The sequence below is a fragment of the Dunckerocampus dactyliophorus genome, chromosome 12, assembly GCF_027744805.1.
Source record: "Dunckerocampus dactyliophorus isolate RoL2022-P2 chromosome 12, RoL_Ddac_1.1, whole genome shotgun sequence".
In the NCBI taxonomy this organism is placed as follows: Eukaryota; Metazoa; Chordata; class Actinopteri; order Syngnathiformes; family Syngnathidae; genus Dunckerocampus; species Dunckerocampus dactyliophorus.
The window spans coordinates 2,237,411-2,253,562 of NC_072830.1; the positions used below are offsets into that span (position 1 = coordinate 2,237,411).

Consider the following 16,152-nt stretch of genomic DNA (forward strand, 5'->3'; position numbering starts at 1 on the left):
GGAGTCTTTCAATTTCCACGGAAGAGGCTAAGCCAGCCCCCTATTTCCTCACGGGGACGTTGGGAATTAAAGAGGTAGTGCTAATCCAGCCATTGTTGACACAATCTAGGAAAGAAAGGATGAATTAAGTATCATGTCTGAGAGGAGGAGGTCTCTGGCTCCTGGCCCCCAGCCAATCTTAGCTCAGCACTTCTTTGACTTCCTCTGCGCTCCTCCACGACCCCCCTCCTAATCCCCAAGAAATGCAACCTTCCTCAAGCTATGCTATGAAAATGCTACTTTCCCACAGAGGGACGAGCATTGCAGTGCATTTATTTAGCTGAACTATCCAAGAACATGGCGGAATGAACGTGGCTTAAAGCTGCCACATGTCAAGGACAGGTGGCTAGAAAATACTACCAGTGCTTTGACTTGTCATTTATGTATTCAGTGTCCTATTAGTGTATTCTATGTGCTTCATGTGTTCCGTGTGCAGTGTGAGTGCCTTCAGTGTGAGATCTCACTCAACAGCAAAGCTCGACTTCAGGGCCGAGGACCGCCTGTAATCCACGTGTCTCTTTCTCTCATCCACACAGTCAACAGTGAGGATGTTGTCTCCACGCGGCTGTACTTTGTGAACGCCTCCCTGCAGCGAGTGACCTTCTCCAGCTCGGTGGGGGTGTCCCTGCCCTGCCCCGCGGGCGGCGCCCCCCATGCCGTCCTGCGCTGGTACCTGGCTGCCGGCGACGACATTTACGACGTACCCCACATCCGCCACGTGCACGCCAACGGCACCCTCCAGCTCTACCCCTTCTCTCCGTCCGCCTACAACAGCATCATCCATGACAACGAGTACTTCTGCACCGCCGAGAACCAGGCGGGAAAGATCCGGAGCCCCAGCATTCACATCAAATCAGGTGGGGGCGGACACAAAACATTTCCAAGGGGTTCCCATGCAGGGTTTTGCCAAGTGTCAGACTAAGTAGGCGAACACGATAAAGCATTGGACTACTGTGTGTGCAAAGATCATACCACAGTGCTTGGTCCCCCAACAGAAGTGTGCCAAACCGGTACAGGCCAGTTCTTTTGGCATGTTGGTACCCATCACAAGAAAACCGTAATGAAAACTACAATGAAACAAACTTTTGTGCTTAGTGTCAAAATTGGTGCTGCTGACCTGTCTGCGCTCGCTGTCAAGGTCATAACGGGAAAAGGAAGGTGTTACTTTTTGCACACACACACACAGACACACAAGCACACACACGCACATGCACACATGCACAGGCACACTCATTTACACACACACACAGGCACTAACTCGTGCCAGCATGCCTCCTGCCTTGCAGTCTCCCAGTCTCTCCATCTGTCCACAGACTGGAAAGTCCCCTAACCACACACACGTACACACATGCACACTCACGCACGCACATGCACGCACGCACGCACACGCACACACATGCACACAGCCATTTTGGTCAAGCTGGCTCTGGTGTGCAGCTGCCAGCTTTTGTCGGGTGCTTGGCAAGGACAGTTTGAGAGCGTCAGCTGCAGACGTAGAACGTTTGTGAGCAGAATCATGAGAAAAAAAACCAGCCAAAATCATTTGGACTGTGTTGATGGATCCTGCCTGGAGAGACACTCAGCACTTCTCTGCACGTACAAAAACAAAACTCCCCCAAAACTCACACGTAAACACACCCATGACGGTGGGAGGTTGGGGGGGGGGGGGGGGGGGGGGGGGGGCGGCTGTCCCTCCAGCATGACCTTCTCCAGCCTCTTTGTTAAAATGACCTTCCTGCCCAAATAATTGCAACTATTAATCAATGGAATGCTGAAGCAACTGCATCCCCACAGCACCACAGGCGTGCATGAGTGTGCACCTCATTACCTCCAAAATACAAATACACACATTATTTGTCAACACATGACCTGCACTTGCCATACTGTAGGTGATTTTGGTGCATATGGCACAAAAACTCTAAAAATGAGTTCCAATAAATGAGTTTCCTATGAATGAACTGGCATAATAACAACACAATGTACTGTATGTTCCCCTATTGCCTTTCATTGGGAATATCTCAACTTTCACTTGAGTCCAAATGGACACCACGTGTCTCACTGGAAGGCGGAGGAACCATGCCGTAGGACATAACCATGTTGATGACAATGTTATGCTTAAAAATACAAGCTCCTATATGATTATTACTGCCATTTTACCCTGTAAGGAAGAAGGTTTTATGATATGTTCATTGTAACAGAGAGACAGAACACACAAATCAAAAATAGTCAAGCTTTTAAATGAATATGCCCCCAAGCAAAAGGGACGTAGTACTTGTTGGAGAAACGCTTGCTGGCCAGCTCCACCAACCAGGACTGCGCATCTCTCCGGGGGGCATTTTGGTCCACTCCTACATTCTCTCCAAATCCAGAAGGTTTTGAGGCTGTCGCTCGGCAACTTGAGGTTTCAGCCTTTCAATGGTATCAAGGGTCGGTACCTGGCGAGGCCACTCCAAGCTGCTTCTTCATTGTTGCCTTGGCTGTATGTTTTGGGTGATGTGACCCATTCATGAGCCATCATCATTGTTGTAGCTGAGCGGTTAGCAGATATTGGATTTCATGCTCACCTTCTTACACGCACTTAATAAAATGACCCATTTTCCTTTGTCCCGACCAAGACACACAAACCCGGGCAGTCTCTGGCCAAGACAGCAGCTGTTAAGATCCTTTTTTTCCTCCTCTTCTCTTCTTTGGCTGACATTTATTTACTAATCGAGCGGCACCTCGGTTAGCGTCATTAATCCATTCCCAGAAGGCCAGACTGAAACGGAAACCTACTCTAACTGAATCAAGTTTTCCCATCACAAATCCAATTAACCAATCCAATTAGTAGTTTTGCAATTCTAGATTTACGATTGGAAAGGCATATAAATGACACATAAAAGGAATAAACGGACATTTAACTTCACTTCTACCTTGATGGAAGACATGCTTGTTGGCAGCGAGACCAACACGGACACCAATGTCTTGCATTCAGCAGCGTTATCAACATGCTGGCACTTGCAACTTTCTTTGGCCCCACTGTGGGTTATTTTGCAGACTTGTGGTGTAACCGCCTTAGTTAGCAGGGCGAGGGAGGTGACGTCATTGTCTAATTTGCATAACTGTCCACAACGCAGGACTTGTAAAACCCACAGCCAGTGTTTGTGTGTGACCCGGTGAAACTGGAGTTTTTGTTTTGGGCCGTAAGAGAGTTGCGACGTGGTGTTTTAAAACTTGATTTAACAACACAACATGAGATTATTGACTTATGGGTGTTGGTTATAACACATATGGGCGTTCAAAACGACCACTGTCAGTCTTTCCTGGGCTCCGTGTAAGCGTGCGCTGATTAAAGTTCAAGATAAAGTACACGTCATTGGACAGCTGATATTGGTTCTCTACCAAGGCTTTTCTTAAGAAGCAGATCTAAGGGGGGGTTTCTGCTGGACTACCCGGCATGCACGGGAGCACCTTGGAAATAATAGTTCAAGTTTAGGTGTGAGTTACGATGCCATCTACTCTACGCACAGGCAGTCCCGTGATGATGTGAGGGCAAACAGGCAGCGCCAAATCCATCCTGCCACAAATAATGAATGCATGGGAACCGCTGCACTAAGTAGGGGGGGCTGAAAATGATACTCAATAACAGCGACAATGACACGACTTTGCATTCCCTGTTCAGTAACAAAACATTCATTTCATGATATTTTTGCCCTGTCTGGTCTCTGCTGCTTTCTTTATGAATAAGTAAAAGCACTATTTGGTTTCCTCGGCGTTAATTATTGAAGCGACAGTGATACAGGACGCGCCTCCCAGTGCGCCCCCTGCACCAGAGCCGTGTTTTAGCTGGTTCCTAGGCAACCGGGCTGCGTATAGTCAGGCATCAGTAACATCCTAATGATTCTGCGGCGTGTGCAATGAGGGGGAGTGCAATTTACACATAAATCAGTCAGGCTGCCATTTGCATCTTTGCATTTGTTGATGGAGAACATCCTGCGTGTGCACAACAGCTCTGTTTACTTTTGAACATTTTTGCAGCATTCCCACAGTTTTGGCATCAGAGTGCGTCCAATCATGGGGTGACCTTGACTGGATTTGGACCCCGCGTGGTGGCCGGCGCCACTGCACCAAACGTTTACAAGCTGCCACGCTGAATTGAAACACTCAGTGGGGATTGGGAATTCTCCCTGCTATATCGACAAGAGGCAGCGGGGTCAATCAGAGAGGAAATAAATGATTGAAAGAATTAGCCGTGCCACGGCAGCCGAGGCTACTCAGTCGATCCGCGCTATTGATCTGCAGGTGGACGTATCAGCGGATGCTTTGGATGAAGAGCTGTGCTCAAGACTTGATTGCCATTATACGTTCTTTAGCTTTCAGTTGCTTACAAATGAGGTTTGGCATCACGTTAGCGACAAAAGGGAAAAGGGAAATAACGCAGGATTGAACAACATTTCCTACAACACACAGCTCACATTTCAGCAAACAGAGGGGCAATACTATAGGAAAGACTTGGATATACTTTAGAGCACTGGTTCTCAACTGCAGGACCCACCATCACCCCCCCACCATCACCCCCACGGCAAGTAGCCGTCCAAATTGAGGACATTTGTCAACTCAAACTTCTCAAATATCATATAGTTGTAAAGGCCCTGTTTGCAATACAACGTGAGCTGCTGCAGGGAGACGCTGTCGTCCTCTTATGGCGCGCTGTTCTCCAGCAGATATCTCCAGCTGTGTGTCGGACGGACAGCGTGTTAAGTCCCCACTGGATGTCCTACTCCTCCCGCTCAAGCTTGACAAAGTCGTCCACAAACATGGCAAAAAAAAGGCAAAAAATACATAAACACTTGTTTACATTTGCATATTTTTTGACTAATAAAGGCTGTATGATGTACGGACGCTATAAAACTGCCTTGGCACTTTTGGTACTTGGCATGCTAACATTTTAACTATTTTACTCATGTCAAAATGCTATCTTAGTAGATATTAGCATGCTAACTGTTAACATGGCAATCTTGTTTGTTGCTAGGATGCTGTTAGCATATTAGCATTTTTACGATTTTAATGATGTCAAAGTGTAAAAATATACATCATCTGGTGTCGTGACACTACAGAACTGCTTTGGAACGTTCAGTACTTGTTGCAATCTTGTTTCTTGCTAAGATGCTGTTAGCATATTAGCATTTTTTCTATTTTATTGATGTCAAAGTGTAAAAATATACATGATCTGGTGTAGGGACACCATAGCACTGCTTAGGCACTTTCAGTACTTGGTGTTATCTTACTAGGTCCTAGCATACTGTTAGCATGGAAACATTTGAGCAAATATACTAATGTCTAAATGCAAATAGACACATGGCATGATGTAGGGACAATGTAGAACTGCCTCGGCACTTTCACTACTTGGTGCAATCTTGCTAGGTGCTAGCATTTTAGCTATTTTATTGATATGAAAGTGCTAAAACTATACAGTAGCTGACGTAGGACAAAATAGCACTGGCATGTTTGCTACTATCTTAAATAGATGTTAGAATATTAACTGTTAGCATGGTAGCATTTTAGCTGATTTCCTTATGTCTAAATGCAGATACACACATGGCATGTCGCATGTTAACTGTCAGCATTTTTGCTATTTTACTGATGTCAAAGTGCCAAAAGTATCGATGATATGGTGTAGGGACACTATAGCACAGCCTTGGCACTTTTGGTACTTGGCGTTATCTTACTCGGTGCTACCATACTGTTAGCATGGAAACATTTGAGTAAATTCACTAATGTCTAAATGCAAATAGACACATGGCATGATGTAAGGACACTATAGACTGCCCTGGCACTTTCGGTGCTTAGTCCTATCTTGCTAGGTGCTAGCATGCTAACTGTTAGCATTTTAACATTTTTGCTATTTTATCAATGTCAAAGTGCAAAAATATACACGGCATGACGTAAGGAAACTATAGAACAGCCTTGGCACTTTCACTACTTTGCATGCTAACATTTAAACTATTTTACTACTGTCAAAATGCTAATTTATAGATGCCATGATGTAGGTACACTATAAAAATGCTAATAGTATGCTAGCAAACCGCTAAGGTGGCATGCCCATCAAAATTGTTTTACCGTAGTTTACTGATGAACATATTTTGATTTGACTTGTGATAGAGCGAAGCAGCGAAATTTGAAACACGAAGTGACGATCTCTGTAAAATACAATTAGTTAATCTTGCTTTAAAAAAGCATGCAAACTGATCAACCTTAATAAAATGTAACTTTATAGATATAGTTGACTACAATCGATGTTTCTCTGTTGTACGTACAAAGGATTTAAGTAAAGTATACTTAAGAAATTAAGTAGTCAGTACTCAGAAGTACTCAAAATTAAGTACAGGCTACAAAGAATGTTAGGTTCTCATAACTTAATTGTTTTGAGTGCTATAAACTCTGTCTTTAGTCCCGGTTACTTATTGATTTGATTTTCATTTGCTCAATACATATCAACTGTAACTTAAGACTTCTTCATTGTTATTACGAGAACGTACGATCTGATTTACTAGATTAAACCATGCAAAGCGATTGCCTTAAAATGATTGAGTAAATCCAACTACTGTGATTCAAGTGCTGGCAACACATTAAGCATCATAACAGGCGATACATTTCTATCAATTACATTTCAAATAAAAAGTACTAAAAGATAAAACGTAGCGCATTCCATTACACGTGTTTTTGTTCATAACAATACAGTGACTGTACATCTGTACAAGTACATCTGAAAAGGTCCAAAATATCCATCCATCCATCCGTCTTCTATGCCGCTTATTCTCACCAGGGTCACGGGTGTGCTGGAGCCTATCCCAGCTGACTTCGATCGAGAGGCGGGGTACACCCTGGACTGGTCGCCAGCTAATCGCAGGGGTCCAAAATATGCTTTCAATGTAATTCTATTTTCAACATGTACTTTCCGTCACTTTGAACACTGTGCAAAAAAAGGCAGAAAACACAAGTCTGAATTTCAGGCCTGCTCATAATAAACTCAGTCCAAAAGTGGCAAGTGCACAAACAATGTGGTTGGGTTGACGCCAGATAAAACATCCAACAATGCCACTTAGCTACGCAAAAGGCCCAAGCCAAACATCACTCTTGGAAGAATCCAAACCTATTTTTCATGGACCTTGGATAGCCGAAATGCAGAGCGTACATCAGTCCAAACAAGAGGCAGAGTGCCTGAGGTAGGTTTTAGAGGTCTTGCATGACAGTACCTCCCTCAATGATGCTAGCAGTCAATGGTCAAGATGGAGAGTCTTGGGAGCGCTAGGTTCATCTTTCGTTGATGACAGTCAGTAGCCCAACCGATGCTTGTGCCTATGCCTCGATAGTGTCAGAATCCTGAAAAAAGTCAGACAACAAGCCATTACTACAATGTAATGGGACTTTCTTAACACAAGGAAATTACAGTGAAACGTTTTTAACATTCAAGCTTTTTTTAATAAATGAAATGACTTACCTAACTACTAATGTATATATAAAACTGTATACTCAATCAATGAAGACATCAAGTTTGACATGACCTGGGGTCTGCAGTTCACTTGAGTAGGATTTTTATTTGGATATTATCAAGATGATGTATCCTCAAAAGTGTCACAAACAACACTTCCAGCATTTAACTGTTGTGTCACTGTTATTTAGCTATGTAGTCATTTAAAGTGTACCGTCTTCTCTGCTATGTAAGACGCTACTTTCTACTTCAACTTTGAACCCTGCGCCATATACAGCTAATTTATGGCTAAGCTCTCTTCCTGATTTTTTATGTTTTTGCATGTTTGTCACATTTAAATGTTTCAGATCATCAAACAAATTCAAATTTTAGCAATGACAACACAACTGGACACAAAACGCAGTTTTTAAATGAAACTTTTTATGCTTAATGGAGGAAAAAAATCCAAAGCCCTGTGTGAAAAAGTGATTGCCACCTAAAGCTAATAATACACTCTTCTGAACGCATGCTGTTTACTTAAGTGGCCCCAGCAACTTACTGAACTATGTTCCTCAACACCGAAATCTGACCAGAACTCGGCTCACGGGATGAAATGGGGGGTAAGTCACTGTTGATGAACTACACTGCTGATGGGGATGTCATACACGGTCATGCCAAAAAATCCAAACTATCCCTTTAAATGTGACAAACATGCACATACACACATATACTGTGTGAGTGTGTGTGTGTGTGTGTGTGTATATATATATATATATATATATATATATATATATATATATATATATATATATATATATATATATATATGTGTGTGTGTGTATATATATATATATACAGTCAAACCTGTCTTAGCGGCCACCTTTATAGAAGGGCCACCTGCCTATAGCAGCCACTGAAAAATCCCCCCCAGCAAATTTACATGTTATAGACCCTGTGTATAGCAGTCACCTGTCCAACGCGGCCAGCGGCCACCCATTTTGTACCCCTTGGTCAATATCTGACCGCATATAGCGGCCAAATTACCCACTCAAGTAGAAGCTTCATGCACGAAAAAGTTTTGTTTTTCAATCAATGAAGCCGTCGTGTGTAGACTTTAATTACTGAGTCCTAGCTCAGTCACAATCATTCACAAGATCCACACAAACTGTCAAGTTGTTCCACATAAAAAAGCCGTCTTCTTTTGAGCTTGCTATTTCCTGGTCAAACATGTAACTTTAAGAGCATTTGCACCAAAACATTACCGCAAAGTAGGCTGGGAACAGGAGGTGCTCCCAGTGACGCTACAATACAATACAATACTGCCTGCACGCTAAAACCATGCTAGCATATGTTTTTAAAAAGCGCGGGAGCAAAACTGAGTTGGGTTGTACTTAATTAAAGTATTTTAGAATGTACTCACGTTATTTTTCATCAATACTCATCCACAAATCCATCAAAGTCCTCATCTTCTGTATTCGACACAAACAAAGCCGTCTTCTTTTCCGTTCGCTACTAGTCTGTTAACTTGTCAGTGTTATTCAGCTCCGAAGCAAAGAAGGAAACTTCTCCTGTTGCTTCTGCCAACTTTATTTATTGAACGCGGCCACCAGACAGCAGCTCAGAACACACACACATCTCTCAGCATCGTCTCTCCTTCCTGCTTGCCCACAAGGCAAAGGTTAAACAAGCCCCACTACATAGCTGTCCAGCCAATGCCTGTATGAAATGACACCGTTTATTTCCTGGTGTGCGCTGGTCAATACTGTAATGCCGCTTGTTGTGGGGAAGGAGAGACTCACGTCGCCGATGCACTTTAATGGCTTTGTTAACAGCGGAGAACACTGCAGGACTTTACATCCACGCCAACATAAACACACTTCCCAACTCTCTCCAAACTCACAGCTAGCACTGAGCCTAGCTCTCCTGCTCGGGACGCCCACCGTCACTTCCCGTCACTTCCTGATGAACTAAAGCTGTAATGACACTCTGCCGTATAAAAAGTAAAATATTAAAAACAAGCATAAGACATTACTAGCACAGCTTTGTTCTGTGGGTGGTGGATATATTCTATCAGTTATTATTAAGCCTCTAGCTTCCTTTTAGTAAGTAAAAACCTTGGCTATGATTGCACTACATTGTCATGTAGACCTACAAAGTACACTTGGAAGAACAAGAGGTGAATAAATGTATTGCAACTGATGTGAAACTGATGAGGGGTAGGATTAAATAAGCTTTGCTTCTTCCTGCTCCTTTTTGGACATGCAAAATTGTGAATTGTACTATGTGATGTGCTACAGTTTGACTCATATGCATGTTCAGGATTAAAACCATGAACCATGATAATAACAAGCCTAGTAGTGCTGTACAACTTTTATCCACAGTCCGCAGTGCCCTCTACTGGTAAACATTATTATTAAAAAAAAAATTTTCCCCCTTTTTTTTCTTTTTTTTCCTCTACTGGTCAACCTTCAAACTGGACGCCAACCTGTCTATAGAGGCCACCTGTCTACAGCGGCCACTTTTGCAGACTCCCTCTAGTGGCCGCTATAGACAAGTTTGACTGTATATATATATATATATATATATATATATATATATACACACTGCTCAAAAAAATTAAAGGAACACTTGGAAAACACATCAGATCTAAATGGGGGAAAAATGATGTTGAATATGTTTCCTGATAATAAGTGGGTGATGTATTAGTAACAAAATGATGCCACATCATTTGATAGAAATGAAAATGATCACCCTATAGAGGGGGGAAATCAAAGACACCCCAAAAATGAAAGTGAAAAAATGATGCAGCACACTGGTCCATTTTGCTAAAATGTCATTGTAGCAACTCAAAATGATTCTCAGTAGTTTGTGTGGCCCCCACGTGCTTGTACGCATGCCTGACAACGTGGGGGCATGCTCCTAATGAGACTACAGATGGTGTCCTGGGGGATCTCACAAACTACTTTTTCCCCCAGTTTAGATCTGATGTGTTTTTGAAGTGTTCCTCTAATTTTTTTGAGCAGTGTGTATATATATATATATATATATATATATATATATATATATATATATATATATATATACACACACAAGCTGTACAATGACTACTCTAAAGGGTACTTAATTTGACTTAATTTCAGGAGACAGGAGAAAAGGTGTGCCTTTGTTATATTTCCATCCAGCGTTGGTGCGGACCAGATGATAGCCCAAAAAGTGGAGATGTTTTGAAGTGAAAGACGGGCTAACATTTGGCAAGGACGTTACCTTTGGTTCCACTGGGTTCCAGTGACAGTGGTTGCTGGCATAAAGCATTATTAATGACCAAGGAAACTGGCCTTCAGGCTAGGCGTTAATTATATCACTGGAGAGCTGGGGGAGAGTACGTGCACACCGGAGGGCGGGGCTTCTCTCCCTGTGTTGTGTGTGTGTGATTTGCATTGTTAAGCCATTACTGTCCTCATTTTGGAGGGAGGCCTAGCTGGTTGAATAGCTGTGATAGATTAGGATGCCAGCATCAGCCGTTGAATTGCTGTACTTGTGTTTTCCTCATCTTGCACATTACTCATTTTACTCGGTTTATGTTTCACTTAAAAGTTGCAAGGGGACAGAATATCATTGGCCCGTTCAGTTTCAAGCTATCGTTCACCTGTTTCTCCTCTTCAACAAACTAATCCATTAATTCAATTTCCTTGACTTCATTTGCAGACCTTTTGCATTTCTAACAACTGGAAATGTGACAGAGTTAACTGCGGAGATGATTCGGTTAGCTACGGGCTACTGTTTTCATCATTAAGCTGGGGCTTAATCACCGCCACCCTTGCAACAACTCACCGCCTCGTGCTCGCCGTGCCATGTGCAGGCCAGCATGTTTCTGATGCCTGGCGCCTGCATGTGACAGTTGCGGCAGCCGCAAGCCACGCCGCGCCCCTCGCCGTCTCAAGGCATCTGCGCCATTGTTCTTGAAAAAGGCTAAAGGCCACTCACCGTGCATCGCCTTCAATGCGGCTCCCCGTCAGGCCGCCTTGCCATCACAGTGACGGAGAGTTGGAGGTCTTCCGACAATACCAGCTTGTTTGTTCACTCGACCTGCCTGTTTTTTTTCATAACGAGGCAGCAGTTAACATCAGCGCGCAGGAATCGTTTGTTGTCACTGAACTCATGAAATGATGTATACTTACAGTGGTGTGGTTTGCCCCCTTGGAAACGGCAATCATTTATTCATGAATTCATTTCTATAAAAGTGCACTATGGCGAGGGAGCGATATTTGAACCGTGATATTGCTCAGGACGACTGTATTGTCAAAAACAAACGACAGTGTTGGCATTTTTTTTAAATTGGGTTGCGGAAACAGTTACAATGTTACAAGAATAAAGTCAACATATTATGAGAATAAAGTCATAATTACGAGAAGAAAATTTGCCAGAAGAAAGATGAAATAGTTGGGAGAAAAAAAACAACAGCAGAAATGGAAAAAACATCTGTAATTTGACAAGAATAAAGTTCAAATATTAAGAGAAAATGTTGCATCCTGCTGAGGAGAAAAAAGGCAATTTTGCAAGACTAAATTTGTTGGGTGGAAAAATTTTAGTACCAAGGAGTTTTAATATTAAAGAAAAAACATGTTAGAAATATTTGGAAAATAAAAAAAAAAAGGTAAAAAACGGCATACAACAGCAACTTCGTAGTAATAATACACTTTTTCACCTACCGTATGTCACAAAGCTGAGTTGCAGTTTTTCTTAAAATATAAATAACTTGTTAGCATATCTACAGTACAAAGTATCAACGGTGCAAAGTTACATCTGTCATTTGTGTGGCCCTCTGGAGAACGTGTGGACACGCCTGGCTTATGCAGTCATGAAGGCAAGGAAGAAAAAAAAACAAAAACAAAAGTGTTAAATAATAAATGATGTAGTGTTCCATCGCTACATCACGGTTCACCTCATGTTTTTTTTAAGTGCAATTTTGCACATTTTTTTTAACAGTATGAACACGCGTTGTGTTCTGCGTCCTCGTGGAGCTCTGTTGTGTGTGTCTGTTATTGTATTTACTACTGCTGCCAGTAGAGGGTGCTGTATACTCATGTGATAGTTGAAGACTGTCCACTTAATCTCAGTATGTATAGAGCCACAACAGTCCTGATTGGCTAAGGGAGAACCCGCCCATTGTGTTCTGCGTCGTGATTGGCTGGAGAGCATCAATCAGTCTCCTTCATGCAGGACTGGCTGTTTCCTGTTGTGATCTTCTACATGCTGAATGAAGGCAGAAGTTACGTGGCTGTAGGGTGCCTGGAATACTGGAAATGAATCTTTGGTTCATGGAGGATGATGAGGAGGAATATGTTTTAACAAGGATCCAAACACGCTACAGTCTAACGTTGCCAGGGCAAGCCGCGATCAGACGAGTGAAATATGTGTGAGTCACTTAATTTCTTGTGTCCAATCTCGTTAGTTGATCATTCAAATTCAAACGAAACATGAACTTTGGGGTGTTAAAACAAGAGAGAAAGTTGAGAAAATGTTAATGCCTGTAAAATGTGTATGGTGAGGGCTTTTACAGCATTAAAACATATATTATCATTGTAAAAGAACATAGTTGGCTACTTCGTGGACTTCACTTATTATGGGCTATTTTGGGAACCTATGCCTCAGGATAAACAAGGGAACACTGTATATAAATAAATAAGTAAAAAATACTGCAGATGCATGGAAAAGATAATACATTAAAATAAATAATATGAAAGATATGAAATAACTGACAATTATAAATATTTTCCAGACTATAAGTCACACTTTTTTGTCATGTAAAATGTAAACATCAACTTCTAAGGACAACTCTGAAAGACGGAACACAAATGACACCCCCGCTGTTGTGCAGGTAAACTCGTTATGTTATGTCGTGTAGGCTGTAGTTATCTGAATGTTTATGTCAACATACCACCTATTGACGTTATGTTAGCATTTAGCCTGTTGTCCTCCATTTGGTTGTTATTACTATAACTTGCCTTTCAGGATGAAATGTCTGTTCTTGGCCTCTGATTGGATCAAATACATTTTATAGTCTTATAGTTACTTATAGTCCAGTGCGACTAAAACTTTAGATTTTTATCAAAATAAAATAAGCCTTGTCATTGCCAAATGCCTGCTACAGTCGCATGTAATATCCTGTAATTGTACCCTTTGGCTTCCATTTCCTACTAAATCTCTGTGAATTGGAAACATTCATATTGTTGCTTTTCTTGAATGAATCAGAAAAATGACCTTTTTTTGTTTATTTTGAAATGTCAATGTGTTGAACTCAAGTAAACTTACCTAAAATGACTTTTCTAATTTGTGCACTGGTGAGTACCATGACAGTTATTCACTTAGGTACGGCTGCTTCTCTCCTATAATTGTGTATTGCTCGTTGCCCCGCTGTGAGACTACTAAAAGTGGATCCACTTTGTGCTCTTTCCTGATTGCGCTCTAGTGTTCAGGGAGCCATACACAGTCCGTGTGGCTGACCAGCGCTCCATGCGGGGTAATGTCGCTGTCTTCAAGTGCCTCATCCCCTCTGCTGTCCAGGAGTACGTCAGCGTGGTGTCCTGGGAGAAAGACACGGTGTCCATTGTCCCAGGTGAGGAGCTGTTCATGCATAGCCATTTGAGTGTGTGTCTATATGCTGGGAGGGGGGATGTGTGTCAGCAATTTAAAAATGGGATTTTACATCAACCCTGTCATGGAAATGAGGTGTTCACACTCCGTGCTCTGCTGTAATGAATTTATCTCATGTCACCCGTCTATCCTGTGCTGTCAGTGCGGGAAGATTGCGGTGGGTGGGGATTTAAAAAAATGAACAACTCTGTCAAAAAGAAGATGAAATGGCCTTTGCCTGCCACATTGCTGGTTCCTCACTTGCTAACGGACGCCGATTGTTGTCAACAGGTGTGTTCCAGGGCTAAATCAGGATTTAGACGTGTCCTACGTGTGCATGCGGATTAGAGAGGACATGGGGGGGCATGGAGGACAATGTCATTTGATGACCGATACTATAGATCCTTTTAGCGACTCATCAGAGTCAGCACAAAGCAAGGATAAAAGGACTGCATTTCCTTGATTGATGCCCGATTGACTTGGATATAAGACAGCGTTTGTTTCTAGAGAAAACAGTCTGAAAAAGATGTGCTGTCTTATATTCTAGATCAGGGCTGGGGAACTTACGGTCAGACATTTATCAGTGTTACAAATATGACATGGCTCTCACATGAAATACATCTGAAAATATGTGGCTTTCATGGCTCCCTTAAAAGGTCCCTGACCTCTGACCCCTGCTCTAGAGGTTTACATGCAAACCAGCAGGTGGTCTTTAAAAGTATCTTTTAGAAGCTTTTCATGGAATCTGAGCTGTTATATAAAAAAACCCCTTAACATATTCAACCAAGCAGATGGCATTTTATTTTAGAATTGTAGAGTTTGGTCATGAAATAAATCATGAAAACTGGCCAACCACGTCCTTAGTTTATGCATCCGTTTTTACGAACCCTAACCCATGACAATAATACCAAGCACGTATCTTTTTTACATGTTTTGTCCATACCTTGACTACCCACAGTAAGTCAGGAAACAGCCTTAGGAGGACTTACGACACTTACTTTTATTTTATTACTGCTAATTTTGGTGAATAAAATGGTGATCAATGAATCTGACGTATTGTTGAGCAGTACAAAATATGATTAATAAGCTATGATGAATGAAATATTATTGAATTGAAAAAATCTATATTTTCAAAAGCAGGGTTGCTTTCCATTCAGGTCAATTTGCTAATTGTATTTTGAATATGAACTTTTAGTATATTGTTGTGTCGTAGTGGAAGTCTGCATGTTGCCTTTTTAGCTGCGGAGCCAACAGCACCTCTGCTGGTGGCAGCCATGTACTGCACTCCTCACTTCAAGACATGACAATCACTTTCACGCCACACTCAGTTCATGCTGACGTGTGTGTGCGTGTGCGTGTGCATGTGTGTGTGTGTGTGTGTGTGTGCAGCACAGTTAACATTTGCTCCGTGGAGCAATGGCAAATTGTTGGATGTCAGATGAGACTGTTTAGGTCAGATGATACGCTGCACTCCCTCTGCCCTTCATCTGTGTCTCTGATACCGAGCATCCCTTTCATCTCTCAAAAGTGTATGAGTGTGTGTGTGTTTGTACGGTGTTGGTCATTGATCCAGCACAGCTGTAGCGTGTGTGTGTGTGTGTGTGTGTGTGTGTGTGTGTGTGTGTGTGGCCTGAGGGGGGTTTCCAGTCTGGATCGATAAAGCTTGCTGTTGGATTCCCCTCTCACTTGTCATGGATCCCTCAGTGTTAGAGTGGTGAGACTGGGCCAGTCTGATTGACTGATTGTGTGTGTGTGTGTGTGTGTGTGTCGTAGCCGCTGTATTGAGGCTGTGTGTGGTAAGGGCTCAGTGGGAGTGTGTTATTGATCCACTGTTGGACGTATTTCACTGAAACATTAACATACGAACAAGTGAGAGCAAACACGCACACACGCACACACACGCACACACACACACACACACACACACACACACACACACATGCACATCAGTGCAGTGTAAGTGTTCCTAAGCATTGTCATCCAAAAGCTGTACCGCAATTTGCACGTAACCATAATAAATTACGCCAACA

At 42.4% G+C, this 16,152-nt stretch overlaps 1 protein-coding gene across 3 annotated transcripts in view; it reads left to right on the plus strand.

Moving 5' to 3' along the window:
• LOC129191417 (cell adhesion molecule DSCAML1) overlaps positions 1 to 16,152 on the plus strand; it is a 144,335-nt gene that overhangs the window by 13,824 nt on the left and 114,359 nt on the right. For all 3 annotated transcript variants that reach the window (XR_008573208.1, XM_054794752.1, XM_054794751.1), the window contains exons 2-3: positions 576 to 896; positions 13,959 to 14,105. Coding sequence is in view for 2 of the 3 variants with exons in the window: in XM_054794752.1 (XP_054650727.1) it covers positions 576 to 896; positions 13,959 to 14,105 (468 nt within the window). In the remaining variant the exon portion in view is untranslated. The remainder of the gene's footprint in view (positions 1 to 575; positions 897 to 13,958; positions 14,106 to 16,152) is intronic.